The 23,155-nt window shown below is 40.8% G+C and overlaps 1 protein-coding gene across 1 annotated transcript in view; it reads right to left on the reverse strand.

Annotated features, from left to right (window-relative positions):
• The window catches only part of LOC145531664 (acyl-coenzyme A synthetase ACSM2B, mitochondrial-like), a 38,467-nt gene that overhangs the window by 6,415 nt on the left and 8,897 nt on the right, over positions 1–23,155 (reverse strand). The window contains exons 5-12 of the mRNA XM_081554650.1: positions 21,758–21,914; positions 17,690–17,769; positions 17,371–17,494; positions 16,111–16,191; positions 14,857–14,958; positions 13,236–13,363; positions 13,014–13,113; positions 11,910–12,029 (exon numbers count right to left, since the gene is read on the reverse strand). Of these exons, the coding sequence (XP_081410776.1) occupies positions 11,910–12,029; positions 13,014–13,113; positions 13,236–13,363; positions 14,857–14,958; positions 16,111–16,191; positions 17,371–17,494; positions 17,690–17,769; positions 21,758–21,914 (892 nt within the window). The remainder of the gene's footprint in view (positions 1–11,909; positions 12,030–13,013; positions 13,114–13,235; positions 13,364–14,856; positions 14,959–16,110; positions 16,192–17,370; positions 17,495–17,689; positions 17,770–21,757; positions 21,915–23,155) is intronic.

Genomic DNA, 23,155 nt, shown 5'->3' on the forward strand with positions numbered 1-23,155 from the left:
AAGCCCCAACAACAGGGATACAGATATAGAAAAGGTATCTTACCAGCTGATATGGAAATCTTCCATAAAGTAAGACTCAACTTTGTTGAAGGAATTTGTTAAAATCACATTGGAACAGAGCAGGAGCTGGCAAACTATAGTCTTTGGGCAAAATTCAGCCTTCCTCTGTTTTTGTAAATGAAGTTTTATATAAACACATCCCCACCCATTCATTGACAATCATCTGGCTGCTTTCACACTATCAGGGCAGAGTTACAATAAAGACAGGATGACCTAAAATATTTAATGTTTGGCCCCTTGGATGTAGATGGGGTAGAAAGACGTCTCAGGGGAGATCTGGGTTTAACGGTAAGAAGAAAGCCACTCTGCATATCATAAAGAAGGAAGCAGAAGGATATAGTCACAGGAAGGAAGAAGTGGAAAAAATCTGCTGTCCAGGGCATTCTAGAGGAGAAACTCAAAAAAAGAACACATATCGATTGAATAATATAGTGTTATACTGTGGGACAGCACCACCCCACCTGATCCTCCAAGATACTGTTACAATTCAAAATTTATATTATGATTGGATTTCTAGTCTCCTTTTTAAAATACTTATGAATTGTTTACTAATGTGCTGGTCACTCTTCCAAATGCATTATGCCTTACAAATATTAATGTTAACTTGTCTTAACAACTGTGAAAGTGTAACGCCACTAGCCCACTTTACAGATAAGGAATTTGAGGCACAGAGTAATTGTTCAGAAAAGTAATGGAGATGAGTTTTGAATGGAACAGTCTGATTTCAGAGACTCTGCTGTAATGCCTCACTATCAGTTTGAAGTTGAAATTCTATGTGGTGGATTCTTTGATGTGCTACTCAGATCCCTCTGCAGGAATGAAAGACTTACTCTCCCACTGCCAAATCACCTTGGGGAGTGCAGCAGCCAAGGAGAGTTCTCTCTTCCCAGGGCAGCTTGCATCCATATCCAACCTTTGTGAGCACAGAGACCCTTCACCTTGTCTTCCCCTGGGAAAATTTGTCCTAGCTTCAGAATTCCTCATGGGGTTGGCTGAAACCCTTATTAAGACTACATAACAGTGCATCTCCACATTCTGCCCTGGAATTTGAGGATAAGTCTTTCTCTTGTGTTTGAGGTTCTCCTCTGTTTGTGTTTTGAAGCTCCTTGGGTTTTATTCAAGTTCTACTTAAAGGTTTCATCCTTTCTAGTTAAGGCCATGTTCTGTGTGAGGGTGCTTCATTGAAACTTTAGCCTGATACTAAAATTAGGCTGTCCCAGTTGGAACTGTGCTAACCTTTGGCATGATTCTCTTTGAAACCAGGACTGTTTCTCCTAGAACTGACTAGACTTGAGCCTACTTCTTTGGGAACAGGGGTTAGTTAATCAGAATTGTGCAGACTCAGCCTTTGGCTGAATTCTTTTGGAATAGGGATTGTTCTATTGGAGCTGCACTGAGCTGCTTTTGGCGTACCTCCTCTGGGACCAGACAGTTCAGTTCAGGGACCAAACTATTTCCTCAAAGCTGGCTGACACTAGGCCTCCAGGCAATTAAGGTTGTTTGAGTTGTTTCAACTGTTTGAAAATTATTCTTTCCTAGAGAAAAACCTCTGGGAAATAGAATTCTCAGTTATCTAAGTATTTTCACCTTGCCCCTCCCACACACCAAGGACCCTGGTCTAGTTTATGTTTGAAAACCACAGTCTTCATTCATGCCAATTTCTAACTATATAAACTGACTTAATCAAAGACAATTTAGAATATCAATGATTATTATGGGGAACTTTTGAAAACCCCAAACTTATTTTTCTTAAAACCAAATTGGACAAATACAGCTCTGAAATTTCCAAAACTGAATGGAACATCTTTCAGTTGGTGTTTTAAGACATTCAAATATTATCAGGAGTCTCAAATTGCCTCTTTGCAAAAACAGATTTTAAAATTAACTGAAGCAAACAAAGAAAGAAAGATAAAGTGCCCTTTGAAGCCTTCTTCCTTGACTCTTCTTCCTTGGCTTCTTTGTCTCAATCTCAGTCTATGGGACTATCTTACCTCCTCTGGCCCCACTTACAGCACCATCTTCCTCCTTCCCGTCTATGCCTTCTACACCACCTCCATATCCTCAGTTCCCCCTTGCTAATTCTCTCACCAAACTTTCCTTTTCCCCTAAAATTCTCCCTACCTTATTTTCCTCTGAGTAAATCAATCTCTTCTCCTTCAAAATTAAGCCTTCTGAGGATCCAGAAGCTAAATCCTTAATTTCTTATATTCCCTGAACTAAAGCGGAACTATAAGCCATAGTCAAAGATTTTCCCAAAGTAACTAAAGATCCTCACAAATTTGCTAAGTAATTTAATATAGTCACTCAAACTTAATCTGGTTTCTCCAACTTATATCAGCTCATCAGTAAATGCCAGGCTCAGTATTGGATGCAAACTGGTAATAGGGAAAAGCTTGAATGATATCTGGGTCAGGAAGATCCCCTGGAGAAGGGAACTGCTACTCACTCCAGTATTCTGGCCTGGAGAATGCCATAGACAGTGGAGCCTGGCAGGCTAAAATCCATGGGGTTGCAAAAAGTTGGACATGACTGAGCGACTAACACTTCCAGTCCTAACTGACACAGGAGCCATACTCTCAGTGCTCAATCACAATACTATAAACTGTCCCCTGTCTTGGAGTATTAAAAGGAATCTCTAATGAATGTCAAGAGGTTCCTCTCTCTGAATCCATTTGCTTTTGTTCAGGCTGGTTGAGAAATAACAGATACTTTTCCCCTTAGTGCCTCTGCCCCTACCCATTTATTAGGCTGATACTTCTTAGAAAAGTATCATGTCAGCATTTCCTTCTCAAAAAAGGGAACCAATAATTCTAGAATTTGACAGCAGTCATCAAAGCAGCCAACCATGTGAATTATTTATTTGCTCTGTGTCTGATGGTACTACAGCTGATTCTAGAAACACAGATCATCTGTCCCTGTTGGATTGGTTCCCAACCTCCTAATGAGCAAAATCTCCACCTGATATTGGCAAAATTCACAGTGCACCTCCCATCAAGATTCTAATAGATCCCTCAAAACCTCTTCTCAGAATTAATCAATATCTAAAAGTAAAGAAGCTCTGCAAGACATAACGTCTGAATAGAAGATTAAAATGTTCAAAGTCACATTATCCTTGGACTAACCCTTGCATATTTCTATTTTACCAGTGGAAAAACCTGAAAGTGGAGGGTAGAGATTTATCCAGGACCTCCGAATAATAAACAACATTATTATCCCAATATCCTATTGTCCTTAAGCTTCATCACTATTAATATCCATTCCCACAGGAAGCAAATTCTTCAATAGTTATGCAGTCCATTCTTTAGTATTCTAGCTGATGAAACCAGCCAATACCTTTTGTCTTACCTGGGAATAAAAGCAATTTACCTGGACTGTAATGACTCAGGATTTTATTTAGAATTTTTCACAAATCCTGAAGACTGATGTGGATGATATCAAGTTCTCTAGATGTTCTGCTATTGTGGTTCAACAGTCTTGTCCAACTTTTTGTGACTCCATGGACTGCAGCATGTCAGGCTCCTCTGTCCTGCACTATCTTCCAGAGTTTGCACAAATTCATGCTTTATTGACTATGCCAAAGCCTTTGACTGTGTGGATCACAATGCTGCTGCTGCTGCTGCTAAGTCGCTTCAGTCATGTCCGACTCTGTGTGACCCCACAGATGGATCACAATAAACTGTGGAAAATTCTCAAAGAGATGGGCATACCAGACCATCTGACCTGTCTCTTGAGAAACCTGTATGCAGGTCAGGAAGCAACAGTTAGAACTGGACATGAAACAACAGACTGGTTCCAAATAGGAAAAGGAGTACGTCAAGGCTGTATATTGTCACCCTGCTTATTTAACTTCTATGCAGAATACATCATGAGAAAGGCTGGGCTGGAAGAAACACAAGCTGGAATCAAGATTGCCAGGAGAAATATCAATAACCTCAGATATGCGGATGACACCACCCTTATGGCAGAAAGTGAAGAAGAACTAAAGAGCCTCTTGATGAAAGTGAAAGAGGAGAGTGAAAAAGTTGGCTTAAAGCTCAACATTCAGAAAACTAAGATCATGGCATCTGGTCCCATCACTTCATGGGAAATAGATGGGGAAACAGTGTCAACAATGTCAGACTTTATTTTTTTGGGCTCCAAAATCACTGCTGATGGTGATTGCAGCCAAGAAATTAAAAGACGCTTACTCCTTGGAAGGAAGGTTATGACCAACCTAGATAGCATATTTAAAAGCAGAGACATTACTTGCCAACAAAGGTCCGTCTAGTCAAGGCTATGGTTTTTTCCAGTAGTCATGTATGGATGTGAAAGTTGGACGGGGAAGAAAGCTGAGCTCCGAAGAATTGATGCTTTTGAACTGTGGTGTTGGAGAAGACTCTTGAGAGTCCCTTGCACTGCAAGGAGATCCAACCAGTCCATCCTAAAGGAGATCAGTCCTGGGTGTTCATTGGAAGGACTGATGTTGAAGCTGAAACTCCAATACTTTGGCCACCTCCTGCGAAGGGTTGACTCATTGGAAAAGACCCTGATGCTGGGAAGGATTGGGGGCAGGTGGAGAAGGGGACGACAGAGGATGAGATGGCTGGATGGCATCACCGACTCGATGGATATGGGTTTGGGTGGACTTAGGGAGTTGGTGTTGGACAGGGAGGCCTGGCGTGCTGCGATTCATGGGGTCACAAAGAGTCGGACACGACTGAGCGACTGAACTGAACTGAGTTCGTGATGCTATCTAACCATTTCATCCTCTGCCATCCTCTTCTCTTTTTGTCTTCAATCTTTCCCAGCATCAAGGTCTTTTCAAATGAGTTGGCTCTTCACGTCAAATGGCCAAAGTGTTGGAGCAGTCCTTCCAATGAACATTCAGGGTTGATATCATTTAGGATTGACTGGTTTGATCTCCTTGAAGTCCAAGGGACTCCTGAGAGTCTTCTCCAGAACCACACTTTGAAAGCACCGATTCTTTACCATGCAGCCTTCCTTGGGCTTCCTTGGTGGCTCAGATGGTAAAGAATCTGCCTGCCTTGCAAGAAACCTGGGTTCAATTCCTGGGTTAAGGAGATCCCCTGGAGAAGGGAATGGCAACCCACTCCAGTATTCTTGCCTGGAGAATTCCATGGACAGAGGAGCCTGGCTGGCTACAGTCCATGGGGTTGCACAGTCAGACACGATTGAGCAACTAACACACACATAGCCTTCTTTATGGTCCAACTCTCACATCCATACATGACTAAGGGAAAACCATAGCTTGGACTATATGGACCTTTGTCAGTTAAGTGATGTCTCTGCTTATTAATCTGCTATATAGTTTTGTCATGGGCTTCCTGGGTAGCTCAGCTGATAAAGAATCTGCCTGCAATGCAGGAGACCCTGGTTCAATTCCTGGGTTGGGAAGTTCCCCTGGAGGAGGGATCGGCTACCCACTCCAGTATTCTTGGGCTTCCCTGGTGGCTCATTTGGTAAAGAATCCACCTGCAATGCAGGAGACCCCAGTTCAATTCCTGGATTGGGAAGATCACCTGGAGGAGGGCATAACAACCCATTCCAGTATTCTTGCCTGGTGGACAGAGGAGCCTGGCAGCCTGCAGTCCATGAGGTCTCAAATAGTTGGACATGACTGAGTGACTAAGCACAGCACAGGTTTGTCACAACTTTTCTTCCAAGGAGCAAGCATCTTTTAATATCATGTCTGCAGTCCCCTTCTGCAGTGATTTTGGAGCCTAAGAAAATTAAATCTGTCACTATTTACACTTTCCCCCATCTATTTGCCATGAGGTGATGGAACTGGGTGCAATGATCTTACTTTTTTGAGTGTTGAGTTTTAAGCCAGCCTTTTCACTCTCCTCAAGAGACTCTTTAGTTCCTCTTCACTTTCTGCCATTTGAGTGGTATCATCTGCATATTTAAAGTTGTTGATATATTTCCTAGCAACCTTGATTCCAGCTTGTGATTCATCCAGCCCAGCATTTCACATGATACATTTTGCATATAACTTAAATAAGCTGGGTGACAATATACAGCCTTGTCATACTCCTTTCCCAATTTTGAACCAGTCTATTGTTCCATGTCCAGTACTAACTGTTTCTGCTTGACCAGCAAACAAGTTTCTCAGGAAACAGGTGAGGTGGTCTGGTACTCCCATCTCTTTAAGAATTTTTCACAGTTTGTTGTGATCCACACAAAGTCTTTAGCATAGTCAATGAAGCATAAGTAGTGTTTTTCTGGAACTCTCTTGTTTTCTCCATGTTCCAACAAATGTTGGCAATTTAATCTCTGGTTCTTCTGCTTTTTCTAAATGCAGATTGTACATTTGAAAGTTCTTGGTTCATGTACTGCTGAAGCCTAGCTTGAAGGTTTTTGAACATAAACTTGCTAGCATGTGAAATGAGAGCAATCGTACAGTAGTTTAAACATTCTTTGGCATTGCCCTTTTTTGGGACTGGAATGAAAACTGAACTTTTCCAGTCCTGTGGCCACTGCTGAATTTTCCAAATTTGTTGGCATATTGAGTGCAGCACTTTCACAGCATCATCTTTTAGAATTTTAAATAGCTCAGCTGAAGTTCCATAACCTCCACTAGCTTTGATTGTAGTGATGCTTCCTAAGGCCCACTTGACTTCTCATTTGAGGGTAACTGGCTCTAGGTTAGTGGCCACACCGTTGTGGTTATCTGGGTCATTACAACCTTTTTAGTATAGTTCTGTGTATTCTTGTCACCTCTCCTTAATCTCCTCTGCTGCTTCTGTTAGGTCCCTACAATTTCTGTCCTTTATCATAGCCATCCTTGCATGAAATGTTTGCTTGATCTCTCCAATTTTCTTGAAGAGATCTCTAGTCTTTCCCATTCTATGTTTTCCTCTGTTTCTTTGCGTTATTCACTTAAGAAGGCTTTCTTATCTCTCCTTGCTATTCTCCCAAAGTCTACATTCAATTACATTCATCTTTCCCTTCTCCCTTGACTTCCATTTCTCTTCTTTCCTCAGTTATTTGTAAAGCCTCCTCAGACAACAACTTTGCCTTCCTGCATTTCTTTTGCTTTGGGGTACTTTTGGTCACCGCCTCCTGTACAATGTTACAAACCTCTGTCCATAGTTATTCTTCTTCTACATCCAGTCCCCTGAATCTATTCATCACCCACTTAGAATCATAAGGGATTTGATTTAGGTCATACCTGAATGGTCTAAATGTTCCCTACTTTCTTCAACTTAAGCCTGAATTTTTCAATAAGGTGTTCATGATCTGAGTCACAGTCCACTTCAGGTCTTGTTTTTTTGACTGTATAGAGCTTCTCCATTTTTGGCTGCAAAGAATATTATTAATCTGATTTCAATATTTGCCATTTGGTGATGTCTTTGTGCAGATTTGGCTCATATGTTGGAAAATGGTATTTGCTGTGACCAACATGTTTTCATGCCAAAACTCTGTTCGCCTTTGCCTTGCTTCATTTTGTTCTCCAAGGCCATACTTGCCTGTTACTTCAGGTATCTCATGACTTCCTACTTTTGCATTCCAATCCCCTATGATGAAAAGGACATCTTGTTTGGTATCATTTCTAGAAGGTGTTGTAGGTCTTCACAGAACCGTTCAACTTCAGCTTCTTTGGCATAGTGGTTGGGACATAGACTTGGTTACTGTGATGTGGAATGGTTCGCTTTGGAAATGAAAGAAGATCATTCTGTTGTTTTTTGAGACTGCACCCAAGTGCTGCATTTTGGACTCTTTTGTTGACTATGAGGGCTACTCCATTTCTTCTAAGGGATTTTTGCCCACAGGGATAGATATAATGTTCATCTGATTTAAATTCACTCATTCCCATCCATTTTATTTCACTCATTCATAAGATGCCAATGTTCAATCTTATTGTTTCCTGCTTGACCGTATCCAATTTACCTTGATTCATGGACCTAACATTCCCGTTTCTTATGCAATATTATTCTTTAAAGCATCAGACTTAACTTTCACCACCAGACACATCCAGAGCTGAGTATCATTTCTTTTTTTGGGCCAGTCATTTCTTTCTTACTGGAGCTATTAGTAATTGCCCTCTGCTCTTCCCCAGCACCATATTGGACACCTTCCAATCTGGGGGTGCTCATCTTCTGTTGTCATATCTTTCTGCCTTTTCATACTGCTCATGGGGTTCTCCAGGCAAGAATATTGGAGTGAGTTGCCATTTCCTTCTCCAGTGGACCATGTTTTGTCAGAACACTTCACTGTGACCTACCCATCTTGGTGTCCCTACACAGCATGGCTCATAGCTTCATTGAATTATACAAGCTCTTTCACCATGGCATGGCTGCCATGGTCCAAAGATTATTTCCCCAAATGATAATTTAGAAAAACTTGCTACAGAAGCCAAATAATTGGCCTCATAAAAGGAAAACAAGATCAAAAATTCAAGAATTATTGGTTTGATAAAAAGTGATAGCTCTGATTTGAACTAAATAACAACCCAGTCCTACCAGAGCCTCTAAAGCTCTCATAATAGCTTCCCTTTCTTGTCTTTCAACTCTATTTTAATTGAGGTTTCTGTTTATTAAATCCGTATGTTATCAAGTTCATAGAAACTGAGGCTCATTTGAAATGATATGTCATCATCAAAGGTTTGGTGACAATCTTCTACCATACCTGGTCCAAATATCTTGGGAAAGCTTTCTTATCAGATGTCATTTGCTTCAATTCCAGTAAATCTTTACTTTCCACTTCTCACCAGTAAGAGATTGTCACAACTCAGCCAATGAAAAGACACTATACTTTGAACTTTCAGTTCCTCCCCTGGATACTCTGTTTACTATAGCCTTGCCAACTTCCTTTTCTCCTCATCGAAAGAGACCTCCTTTCCTTGCACATGGCTTGCCATAGTTCAAGACTCTGAATTTCAATCTTTGCTGCTGTCAAATGAACCCATTTTTGCTGGACAGTCTGTGTTAAAAAAAATGGGAAAGACTAGAGATCTCTTCAAGAAAATCAGAGATGCCAAGGGAATATTTCTTGCGAAGATTGACAAAATAAAGGACAGAAACAGTATGGACCTAACAGAAGCAGAAGATATTAAGAAGAGGTGGCAAGAATACACAGAAGAACTATACAAAAAAGCTCTTCATGATCCAGATAACCATGATGGTGTGATCACTCACCTAGAGCCAGACATCCTGGAGTGTGAGGTCAAGTGGGCCTTAGGAAGCATTAGTATGAACAAAGCTAGCTAAGGTGATGGAATTCCAGCCAAGCTATTTCAAATCTTAAAAGATGATGCTGTGAAAAGGCTGCACTCAATATGCCAGCAAATTGAGAACTCAACTGTAGCCACAGGACTGGAAAAGATCAGTTTTCATTCCAATCCCAAAGAATGGCAATGCCAAGGAATGGTCAAACTACCACACTATTGCTCTTATTTCTCATGCCAGGAAGGTAATGCTCAAAAGCCTTCAAGCTAGGCTTTAGCAGTATGTGAACTGATAAGTTCCAGACATGTAAGTTAGGTTTAGAAAAGGCAGAAGAACCAGAGATCAAATTGGCAACATCTGTTGGATCATAGAAAAAGCAAGAGAATTCCAGAAAAACAACTATTTCTGCTTCATTAACTACACTAAAGACTGACTGTGTAGATCACAACAAACTGGAAAATTCTGAAAGAGACAGGAATACCAGACCACCTTACCTGCCTCCTGAGAAACCTGAATGTGGGTCAAGAAGCAACAGTTAGAACCAGACATGAAACAACGGATTGGTTCAAAACTGGGCAAGGAGTATGAGAAGGCTGTATGTTGTCACCCTGCTTATTTAACTTATATGCAGAGTGCATCCTGTGAAATGCTGGGCTGGATGAAGCTCAAGCTGGAATCAAGATTGCCAGAAGAAATATCAATAACCTCAGATATGCAGATGACACCACCATAATGACAGAAAGCAAAGAAGAACTAAGAGCCTCCTGATGAAGGTGGAAGAGGAGGGTGAAAAAGCTGGCTTAAAACTCAACATTCAAAAAAACAAAGATCATGGTATCCGGTCCCATCACTTCAGGGCAAATAGATGGAGAAAAAATGGAAACAGTGAGAGACTTTATTTACTTGGGCTCCAAAATCACTGCAGATGGGGACTACAGTCATGAAATTAAAAAACACTCCTTGGAAGAAAAGCTATAAAAAACTTGGCCAGTGTCTTAAAAATCAGAGACATCACTTTGCTGACAAAGGTCCATATAATCAAAGCTATGATTTTTCCAGTAGTCATGTATGGATTTGAGAGTTGGACCATAAAAAAGGTTGAGTGATGAAAAATTGATGCTTTCAAACTGTGGTGCTAGAGAAGACTCTTGAGAATCCCTTGGACAGCAAGGAGATCAAACCAGTCAATCCTAAAGGAAATAGATACTGAATATTCATTGGAAGGACTGATGCTGAAGCTGAAGTTCCAATACTTTGCCCACCTGATGTGAAGAGCTGACTCATTAGAAAAGACCCTGATTCTGGGAAAGATTGAAGGCAAGAGAAGAAGGGGATATCAGAGGATGGGATGGTCGGATGGCACCACCAACTCGATGGACATGAGTTTGAGCAAACTCTGGGAGATGGTGAAGGACAGGGAAGCCTGGTGTGCTGCAGTCCATGGGGTTATAAAGAGTTGGACATGACTGAGCGACTGAACAACAACAACAGCAAACACCTCTCTCTTCCCTTCTGTTTCCTTCCCCTTGTGTTGATCCCAAAGCACTCCCTAATAAACCTCTGCATGTTAATTTCCTTCCCAGAGTTTGCCTCTCAGAAAACCCACCCATGATAATTAGCCCGTGTTGACAAAGCATCAGTGAAAATCTGTGTTACCTCAGAATCTGAGGTGTGTAAGGCTTACCACTTAAAAAGTATAGTGTCTTTGTGTGTGTGTGTGTGTCTCTATCCCAGACACAAAATGCTTTTTTGATTCCCTCCAGCAAGCTTCTATCTTGTACCCAGCTCCAAAACCTGGGATACCCATTTCTACATCAATCTCCATGCCTTAGTTTCTTGCCCCAGTGTACAAATAGCTGAAAACAGGGAGAGTGTATTCTATGTTCCTGACCTTTTCTGGTAAGAGCAGTTCCTTTTTATTGTGGTGAGCTCACTGAGTCCATATCAAGGGTGTAGGGCAGCCCTCTCGCCCATCCTTCCTGTACTTGCTCAGGGCTGATTATATGACTGAAAACTGGTAGACCAGAGTGCCCATTCCCCTGGTTACAAAGATTGGTTTAATCAGGGGCACATGACCTAAACTGATCCAATGAGAATGAACTTGAAGACTTTTTCTGGTGCCTTTGAGGGAAAAAATACTTTTTTTCTACTGAGATTATCTAAGCTGCTAAAACTGTTTGTTTGGAGCTCCTGGGGACTATCTCACAGGGAGCACAGTTCAAGAAATGAAGCCAATACAGAAAGAAGGAGAGTTAAAGGATGAAAAAAGACATCACTAACCACACCATCTGAATGATTGGTATCAGCCAAAACAAAGCTTCCTCAACCTTGGACTTTTCAACTGTGTGAGCAATACACTTCAGATTGAATTTCTGTCACTTGCAAATGAGAGAATCTTGAATCATATAGCAAGACCTCAATGCCAAGAGTGGGGATATGGGCCAGATATTGGCTAGAACTTGTTCCATGGGAGAATCTGAGTTTCAATTCAGAGTGAATTAAAGGCCAATTTTCAGGCATCTGGGCAGTTACTGGATTGTCTTTTGGATTCTCTTGGCCATAATCAGGCAGAACTTTAAAGTAAAGGCTTGGTCCTCACCCTGAAAAAGAGAATTACAAGAGGAAAACCATATCTCCATCCCTAGGTAGAGGGGGAAGGACATGGGAATCCAGAGGCCTTACCTTCCTTGGGTACTTGTATGGGGCTGTCACTGACTTCACATGCTGCTGCAGCTCCTTGGTGAGCTCATCTGGGTCATGGGACAGAAAGTGTGGGGCCAAGACCACAAATGCCTTCACTACCTACAGCAAGGATGAGGGCCCAGAGAGAATGATCAGAGTGCATCATCATCCCCTGGGATAATCAGTGTCAAGATTCCACCACAGTCACCACCTTTATATCCCCTTGTTTACACCTCCAGATATCTGGGGCAAGGGAAAAGTAGGACCTGGGGACAATCATTGCCAAGATTCCAACTTTCTCTCAAATTGTTTATTGATGAGCAGGTAGGACTGTAGATTGAGGCCAGGATTACCTCATATCCCAGGGACAATAGAGTAGGATGGGAAAAAGCTAGTTAGAAGAGAGGAAAATAAAGGCTGAGAACAATAAATCTAAAAGATTTGCTTATCCTCTCCAAACTAGTTTTCCAACCTATAAAATAGAGATCCAACTTCTATATTTAATTCATGGGAAATAAAAAGAAATCATATGCAGTATGGCTTAGCTCAGTGCTTGGCACCCAGGATTTTGAGCCTATGAGATTTCCCACACCTGCCAGGTATATGATATTATCAATTTTCACCCTGGACATCAACCCATGTCTTTCCACCTTAAATTTTCCTTCACATACACAAGCTCTTCTAGATTTCATCTGGGCTTATTTCATTAACCTTGGCATTATAGGGGCCTTTCTTCCTCTGTTACTCTCACTAAAAACTACATGCCTCAAAGGCTCTATCTTGACTTAAATTCCTCCTCTGTTCTAGTCAGGGAATAGATTCTGATTCAAATGCCAAATAGGATAGAATATCTGCAGCCCCAAATGATAGACTTTGAATAGTACTTATTACAGGTTAGACTTTGTTTCAAGCACTTTACAAATATTAACACATTTAATCTTCACAACAGCTTTGCATTTTGCATATGGTTAAACTGAGACAGAAAGGCTAAATAACACAGCTAGTAAGAAGCAGGGCTAAGGTTTAGGCCCAGACTGTCTAGCCCCAGAGTTCACACTCTTGACTACCATCTGTACACCCCCCAGGCTACAACACCCCCATCACCTCTCCTCGAATGGGATCCGGGCTGCTTACTACAGCTGTCTCAACCACAGCAGAGTGCTCCATCAGTGCGTTCTCCACTTCTGATGGCCCAATCCGGTACCTGTAGAAAAACCTGTCTTTCAGAGAAGACTGGACACTCAACCTCTAGCTCAGCTCAGAAGTCTAGAATCAGACAGAATAAAGAACTGGATTATCCTTTTCCTGCCCAGAAACCAAGCTTACCCACTGGAGTTAATGATATCATCTGTTCTTCCCATGAATCGGAAATATCCATCTTGATCCTTGATTGCCCGGTCTCCCAGGACCCAAAAATCCCCTCTAATGTTGGCTTCTGTCTTCTCAAGATTGTCCTGGTGACCACAGAAAGACAGTCATTATACCTGGAAAGCCTAAATCCTCTGCCGTAGACCTGCCATCACCAGATGTGCAGATTGTTCATTTTACAACTTGAATTACTACGCATGGTAGGACTTCCCTGAACAGGTGGAATGCACTTCCCCCTTTATTTATTCCACCCAGAGTCTCTCACTTACTCCTCTGGGGTCCAGTTTGATGGATAATATCAATGAATTCATTCACCCATGCTCTAGGGTCTTTCCGCCAATGGATTCCACCTTTCCTTTACTGATCAGCCTAACCCCTGCTCCACTCCATGACACTGTTCAAGGGAACCAAGATTTATTAGACATTTTTCTTGGGCCATATTATTACATCTAAAAGTTCTAGAGATACACCAGCAAGCTGCCTGGGCCTGGGTCAATGTGCATATTTCTGTAATGGCTGAACCCCTCTGTTGAGTTGAAGTACTTGTTTATGAGCAGAGAGAAGGATTGAGGTTTGCCCCTTGTCAGAGCATCTCTATATTTTGTTCAAAGGTAGGGGTGTGAGCTTTAGAGTAGATGTTCCATCTCTGGGTTAAGAGGTGGCATAGGGAATTCGTGGCCTAGCTCCTTCATTTGGAAGTTAGGGGTATTGAAGATCTGAAAAAGCAAGAGGAATCTGAGGAAACTGAGGTATGAGAGAGGAAACTGAGGTATGAGAGATCAGTAACTTGCCCAAGATCACACAGCAATTAGTAGAGCAGGGTTTTAAACTCAAGTAATTTGGGCCCAAGGACTTCAAGGGGTAATTGAAAGGATTAAACAAGTGTGAAGTATATAAACTGCTTTAGGAGAGTGCTTGTCATGTGATAAGCTTGCAATAAATGGCAGCAACTGTAGCTATTGGATTTATTATTTACTTTATTATTTAATCATCTTGGTGTCAGAAGGTATGTGTTTGAGATTTTCCCTGCCCTTTGTTCACTGTGGTGGACTTGAATGAGTCTTGCCATCTCTAACTTTACCATTCTCACCTATATAGTGGGGCAGTTGGATTTGAGGGTCACCTATTTTTAATATTCCAAGATCTGAAGAGAGGAATGCTTCTAACTTATGGTGAAGTCTTAGTGTAAAGCATCTTGCATGGCTCTAGAGGAGATCAGTGGCATAGAGCAGAGGCATGGTACTTGAGAGGGGGGCAGTACTGCCCTTGGAAGAATGCTGCTGTATATAATTCAGGGGTGATAAACTTTCTGTCATAAAACAACTCTTGGGAGTGGAAAAGGATTACTGTGAGAAAGACAATTCATCAAGTGGAATCTTAACCATGGGCTAAGAAAAGCAGGAGTGAATAACCAGGCTTTTTGCTAGGCAAAGTGCCCATTCCTAGACATTTTTTGTCCATTGTCCTTTTGTCCCTATTTCTTACCAATGCCTCTTGGGAGATGGGAACTCCTCTCATGCTTTTTCAGAACCCACTATTTCCCCTAGGAGACAGAGGGGGATGGGCAAGCTTTCCTCACCACATAGCCAGAAAAGATGCCTATAGGTTTGATGGGTTTGACTCTGATGCCCATGTCTCCTTCTGTGTCAGGTGGCAGGACATTGCCCTTCTCATCTATTACCTGGAGGAAGAAGCAGATTGGAAGAATGGTCTGCATAACAGTAGACAGCTTGAATGGCAACATGAAAGAGCTGATCAAATAGAAGATCCTCTTACTCTAGTGACTGAAAAGAGTTAGAAACCAAGAGAAGCCAAGAGCTTTAAGCCCAAATCTTTAATCCATTTGTCTGAAATGGTTTAGGTGCAACCCCTTAGTAAGACTGGACCAGATGCTCTTGGGAAGATTCTTGTAGTTTTAGGAGTTCATGAAGTATAATAGCACTCCATTATTTTTGAGGCTCATAGACTTGGACACCAGACAGATTAAAGTTCAAATTATGACTCTGCTACTTTATTAGTTGACTTTGTGTTACCTAAGTTCTATGTCTCAGTGTCTTCATCTGTGAAACAGAGATAATAATAGCTTATTTCACTAAATTATGTGAGAATTAATTAATATACTAAAAAGCAGCTTCATAAATGATTATCATAGATATCAGGATCAGGTAATTACACATAACACTGACTAGAATGTAAATTGTTATACTTTAAATACATATGCTTATATATACATACATACGTACATACCTACATACATACATATACATACATACATACATACATATATATATAAACACATACAGATAAGTTCTATATCTTGGACTTTAGCCCAAAGAAATAATAAGGGATAGGAGCAAAGTTTTAGCTGTGGTGTATTCACTGTAGTGTTGATTTTACTGTTGAAAATTTTAGAAATCATCTATTAACTAACAAAAGGCATAAAGAGTGGTGGAACCATACTATCTATTGCTATGTAGTAATTAAAAATTATGCTGTAGATAGGTATTAATTGACCTGAAAAGATGGCACCCAAGATTACTCAGTGATAAAATTAAGTTACAAAATGGTAGGTCAAAGTTCACCCTTATTTTTGTTTTAAAATGTGTATATTTATAAAACTAACTAACTAGCTAACTAATTTTCCAGCTATTCAAAGTGGTTTCTCCTGGATGATTAGAATAGGAATAACTTCCTTTCTGCCCCATCCCTCCCTCATCCCACCCTCCTTTTAAATATTATTTTAATATCTTTATTATTTTTGGACAATGCAAAAAGTAAATTGCTGAAAAAATATATATATATATACCCTCCCTCCTTAATACCCCTAACAAACCTGCACATCATAATGGGGAATTGCAGTTCCCAGGAAGCCAGGTTTGATTTTCATTGTCTTGGAAACTCTGCAAGTGAGTCCCTGTGGAAAGTGGTAGACAGATTGGTAAAAAAGATTCAGCAGAGCAGGTCCTGACACAGTCCTGTAGTCGGTTCATGTTTGGTAGCTCCCTCTCTCCCTTTTCCCTGGCTTCTTCCCTTTTCCTGGAACCTCCATCCTAGAGGTTTCACTAAAGTATTTGAAAAGCTTCTGATTGACCTTGCCCCAGGGAAGAGGAACTAACAACTATTAATTAATGCATTGCAATCTCTTTAGAGGGGCCATACTTTAATAAGGGACTATGGATACCCAAAGTCCTTTAATACAGTGTGGGATTAAATTCTCTCCCATAAGAAGGAGAGCTCTGCTTGAATCCTGAGATGAATTCTCCTATGGAGATCTTGGGTGTCCAAAGGAGCATCCCTAGACGTGGTCTCCTGTGAATGGCTAGAAGCCCAGCCGTAACTCCACTGTCCTCACCCACACTTCTGATGTTCTTCCACACCCAGTGCTGCCATGAGCCCTCTCAGGAACTCTAATGGGTCAGGGGACCAATCAACCATAAAAGGCTGTGGATAGAAGAGTATAGAGGAAGAAGCAGTAAGTACTGAGAGTCAAAGTAAGAACACTGGAGAAAAGAGTTTGGGGAAGTATTCCCCAGGTTGTTTTGGTAAGTGGCATAGTGTGAGCAACATGAGTCCACATTGTGCTCAAGGGACCCCAAAAGTTCCAAGAAGATATCTCAGAAGATGAGGTGGGGGGGTTCTTAGTGGGTTCTCTTCTCCATCCCTTACTTCCATCTGAGCACCTTGACATGTGCCTGCCACATGTAATAAACTCAGGTCTCTGCCAAAACATTCTCCCACTACAGAGGGCTCTCCTGATGACACCACCTGAAACACTAGGCCATTATCCCACCTCTCTTCACCTTACCTGCTTCACTTGTCTCTGTAGAACTGTAGAACTTTTCATCATCTGGCATGTCATTTATTTGTTTATATCTTTCTCCCCCATGACCGCTAGAATGTAATCTCCATGAGAGCAGGAGCTTTGTTTTATTTCTGCTGAATTGCCAATATCTCCCCCATAGTGGGTGCTTAATAAATATTTATATTTATTGAATAAATATATGATAAATGGTGGCTCATATCTTTATTATCAAAGAGCCTTTGAAACCCACGAGTTTCACCAGCCCATCCTTTCCTAGAGCAAGTTTCCTACCGTTTCTGTCTGGCCATAGAATTCTAGGATGTCCAGTCCTGTTTGGGCCTTCCATTTTTCCAGAGTGTCTGGAAGGAGGGTCTCCCCACCACTGAAGCAACACTTTAGATGTGGGAACTTGTAACTGAGGAAGAGAAGAGAGATCAGTTTTCTCCTGAACCTCCCTTGAACCAGACTCTGCCTAAGTGCTTTGACAATGAGGTTGACTTTATGGGGGCTATGCATGCTCAGAGGGTCACATAAATAAGCACATGTGTATGTCACAGAGGCAAGGTATGGCCAATAGACCAGAGGCTCTTAATCCCAAAATCCCCATCACCTGGAAAGGTCCTGTAGTAGCAACATCCGGTAAACAATGGGTGCGCCTACCATGTAGTTAATTGGATAGCTGGACAGAATCTGGAAGAAGAAAGTTGAACTTAATCAGTAGCACAGTGGTTATGGGTATGGGCTATGAAGCTGTAGACTTAAACCTTAGCTTCTTTACTGGGTCTACTTCAGGCCAAATGAGCCCAATTTTCATGAACCCTCAAGCCCAGAATAACAGATAAATGATCGCAGTTTTAATTACAGAAAAAAGGTCAAGGACAGGTTTTTTTTGTTTTTTGTCAAATCAGGATGCTTCTTCTTGCCAAATGACTGACTTGTCCCTATGAACTGGCCTCTAGAATTATATAAACCTCCAGTCACCGATGGGAGATCAGCTGCTATTGCAAACCAACTGTGTGGTCTTAACTGGTGGAGGTTAAGTCTTTAACCTCCTTAGACCAGTTTTACAATGGATTAATGATCTCTGTTCATTTCCAAGGCAAACCATTCAATATCACAGTAATCCAAGTCTATGCCCTAATCAGTAATGCTGAAGAAGCTGAAGTTGAACGGTTCTATGAAGACCTACAAGACCTTCTAGAATTAACACCCAAAAAAGATGTCTTTTCATTATAGGGGACTGGAATGCAAAAGTAGGAAGTCAAGAAACACCTGGAGTAACAGGCCAATTTGGCTTCAGAGTACAGAATGAAGCAGGGCAAAGGCTAATAGAGTTCTGCCAAGAGAACACACTGGTCATAGCAAACATCCTCTTCCAACAACACAAGAGAAGACTCTACACATGGACATCACCAGATGGTCAACACCAAAATCAGATTGATTATAGTCTTTGCAGCCAAAGATGGAGAAGCTCTATACAGTCAGCAAAAACAAGACTGGGAGCTGACTGTGGCTCAGATCATGAACTCCTTATTGCCAAATTTAGACTTAAATTGAAGAAAGTATGGAAAACCACTAGACCATTCAGGTATTACCTAAATCAAATCCCTTATGATTATACAGTGGAAGTGAGAAATAGATTTAAGGTACTAGATCTGATAGACAGAGTGCCTGACAAACTATGGACAGAGGTTCGTGACATTGTACAGGAGACAGGGAGCAAGACTATCCCCAAGAAAAAGAAATGTAAAAAAAGTAAAATGGCTGTCTGAGGAGGCCTTAAAAATAGCTATGAAAAGAAGAGAAGCCAAAAGCAAAGGAGAAAAGGAAAGATATACTCATTTGAATGCAGAGTTCCAAAGAATAGCAAGGAGAGATAAGAAAGCCTTCCTCAGTGATCAGTGCAAAGAAATAGAGGAAAACAATAGAATGGGAAGGACTAGAGATCTGTTCAAGAAAATTAGAGGTACCAAGGGAACATTTCATGCAAAGATGGGCTCAATAAAGGACAGAAATGGTAGAGACCTAACAGAAGCAGAATATATTAAGAAGAGGTGGCAAGAATACACAGAAGAACTGTACAAAAAAGATCTTCATGACCCAGATAATCATGATCGTGTGATCACTCACCTAGAGCCAGACATCCTGGAATGTGAAGTCAAGTGGGCCTTAGGAAGCGTCACTATGAACAAAGCTAGGGGAGGTGATAGAATTCTAGTTGAGCTATTTCAAATCCTAAAAGTTGATGCTGTGAAAGTGCTGCGCTCAATATGCCAGCACATTTGGAAAACTCAGCAGTGGCCACAGGACTGGAAAAGGTCAGTTTTCATTCCAATCCCTAAGAAAAGCAATGCCAAAGAATGCTTAAACTACTGCACAATTGCACTCATCTCACACGCTAGCAAAATAATGCTCAAAATTCTTCAAGCCAGGCTTCAACAATATGTGAACTGTGAACTTCCAGATGTTCAAGCTGGTTTTAGGAAAGGCAGAGGAACCAGAGATCAAATTGCCAACATCTGCTGGATGATTGAAAAAGCAAGAGAGTTCCAGAAAAGCATCTATTTCTGCTTTACTGACTATGCCAAAGCCTTTGACTGTGTGGATCACAATAAACTGTGGAAAATTCTGAAAGAGATGGGAATACCAGACCACCTGACCTGCCTCTTGAGAAACCTGTATGCAGATCAGGAAGCAACAGTTAGAAATGAGCATGGAACAACAGACTGGTTCCAAATAGGAAAAGGAGTATATTGTCTGTATATACAGAAAAGGAAAAGGCTGTGTATTGTCACCCTGTTTATTTAACTTATATGCAGAGTACATCATGAGAAATGCTGGGCTGGATGAAGCACAAGCTGGAATCAAGATTGCATCTAAAAAAATTACTAATGTTAACACACTATGTAATTATTTCCTCTGAGTGCTTTTGATGTACTGGTATAAGAGATGAAAATTATCTCACTTCCCTTATTGCCTTGCCTTACAGGAAGCTCAACATGCAATTATCTACTTACTTGCTTTACCCACTTATTTGCAATTACCTACTTATTTGCTTCCTTCTCTTAGTCTTCCCACTCACTCACCCCATATCTTCAGCCTATATTTTCCTAATAGACTATAATTTTACATTTGTTCCATGCTTTTTTTCTATTTGTGACTCTTTACAAAAGCCACTTCAAATATTTTTGTGGAAAGAGACAGAATAAGGATTTGTTTAAAACAGAAAATGGCAGAATCATATAAACAGAATCTCTTGAGACTGCAGAACTTGCCTGGTCTCTCAACCTTTGAAGATGTCATCTATGCCTCAGTTTGCTCCTGGTATCTCTACTGCCAGCAAAACAGAAATCTGAGTCACTAACTGCTACAGAGATCTGGAGGCCCCAAGGTGTTAATTGCCCACTCTCTATCACAAATGAAGTCCAAATAGGGTGTGCCTTTGCAAGCAAAATGAGCCTATTTCCATTGCTTTGTTGCTCCAGGATCATGCAGTTTGTAGATTTTATTTAATGGTTACCCCATCAAATTCCACAGGAAGAACTCATATTTATTCTTCAAAATTCCTCACAGATAATAATCCCAGACTGAAAATGACCCTAATGTCCATCAACAATAGGATGGTAAGAGAAACTGTGATAGATCCACAGAATGGAACACTATACAAACTTCTAATATGTGCAGCAATATGAGCAGTATTCGCAGAGAATCTATTGAGTGAAAGAAGCCAGACACAAAAGATTACACGAAGTTCAAGAAGAAGCAAAGTAAATGTATGGTGATAGAGGTTAATAATGAATAATCTATGGAGTGTGAACAATGACATGAGGGGTATGGCCTCTTTCTGCAATGCAGGTAATGTTTTATATCTTGATCTGATGGTGATTACATGGGTATCTGTTATGGACTGAATGTTGTGTGCCCCCACAATCCATACGTTGAAGCCCTAACCCCCAGTGTGATGGTATTTAGAAGTAAGTCCTTTAGAAGACAATTAGGTTTAGATGCAGTCATGAGGGTGGGTCCCTCATTGTGAGATTATTGTCCTTATAAGAAAAAGAAGAAATACCAGGGCTCAATCTCTTTACCATATGAGGGTATAGCAAGAAGGCAGCCAGGAAGAGAGATCTTACCAAGAACCCAACTATACCAGCACCTTGATCTCAGATTCCCAGGTTGCAGAACAATGAGAAAATAAATGCTTGTTGTTTAAACCACCCATTCTATGGAATTCTGTTATAGCAGCATGAGTGACTAATAAAACGTCTAACATAGGTATATCATTTTCAAGCTACACACTTAAAATGGTTATACTCTATACACACACATACACACACATGCACAAAGACGGCATCATCTCTAGTAGTCCATCCCTCTGTTTTACACTCAGTTCCCTGTCATCTATCTGATACTTGATACCAGAGCAAGGGCCCATTAAATATGTGTTAAATGAAGGAATGACCTATGATGCTTGTCTCTTGAATATAGTCCTTTTAATTGTGTATGTGTCTGTCTCCTTTCCCAGACCATGAATTGCATGAGGGCAGGAACCATTTTCATCTTGCTTGCTGAACACTTTCTATCCGCATGGCCAAGCTTAGTAAAAATTAGATGAATTGAAAGAAACTGCAAAATGGGCTCACTCTGACCATCCGGTGCAAACTGGATCTTCTCGTACCTTTAGAATGATCACTGGATCAAACTTGGGCAAGAGATGGATAAATGTGCATGCTCCTGACGTCCAGGGTTCCAGAAGTGAGCCCAAAAGGTTCACTATCCAAGCTGTGTCTGATATAGGCCATATTATGTCAGAGGCATGCAGGTCTGTCCATTTGCTGAGAACATAGAGGAAAAACATATGTGAGTGCATGTGGGTGTGGATGGAGCATGAGTATGTGTATATGTGGGTAGAGGTAGGTATGTGTGCACAGGAGTGTGTGTACCTAAATGTGTTTGTGTATGTGTGTAGGTATGTTAAAGTATAAGCAAACAGGGGAAAGGATAGTTGTTCTATCCACACGTCCTATCTCAAGAGCAGGTGCCTATTCAGGTGTGACTCCTGCTCCCATGACTGAACAGCTAATTGGGTCTCATTTCCATTTTAACTCCAGTACTGAGTACAGCTTTTGGCCTGAGGTAATCACTTAGGAAATGTTTACTAACAAAAGACACCCAAGTGGATATTCTAAAAAGTGGCCTTGCCTGCAAGTTGAACTTTGGCTGCACAGACCTTGGTTGGTTCTCTTTTTTTGGAGCATCATAAATTGCCTGAGCACAACTGAGGGTCTCACACAGAGTGACACTTGTACCCTTTCTCTTTTTAGGCCAGAATTTAAAGTATTAAGCTTATCTTAAAGCAAAAATAATTTAAGCTGCATAGAAAGAACTTCCTTGTGGCTGGGAATTACCATAGAACATGTCCCATTCTAAAGATGATTGCTACTTTCACCCACAGCCAGCTCTGTAGAGAAATTAGGTCTTAACCAAATGGAATCAAATTTTGGAGGGTGAGTGGGAATTTAACATATTAGCTACATTTATTTATTTTTCCATCTTTTGAAACTATGTTTTACTTACTGTAGAGCTTCTATTAAATAATTTCTATGAAATTCAATTTTCTGATGCTCATAGATAGGCTCATAGATAGGACATTTAAGTTTTTGAGGTTTTTTGCATTAAAGCATTTTTCTAGTTCTAATAATAAAATTAACATGGCAAGCAGGATCTACTGAAAAAACCCAGATCTCTTGTTATCATTGCATGACAATCTTAGCACACTATTTTCTGACTCCACTGATGGGATTGATGTAGAGTGAAAGAAAAGTCGAAATTATGAGATCCGAGATACAGAAATTCTGAGATCTCAGTTCATCTTATTAATCCAATTACAGATCCTTATTTAATGAATTTGAAAAGTAATTTACTGCTGACAAAAACAGCCTCTTGGAATGTGGACAGCATCAAAGAAAATTACTAACATTCCAGAGGACAAAATACAGATCAGTCTTGGGAAAAATGCATATTAACCTTGTGCTAAGCACTCAAGCTAGTAGATACACTGCTCAAAGCACTGAAG

Source organism: Giraffa tippelskirchi, chromosome 13, assembly GCF_054371585.1.
Source record: "Giraffa tippelskirchi isolate mGirTip1 chromosome 13, T2T-mGirTip1v1.2.pri, whole genome shotgun sequence".
Classification (NCBI taxonomy): Eukaryota; Metazoa; Chordata; class Mammalia; order Artiodactyla; family Giraffidae; genus Giraffa; species Giraffa tippelskirchi.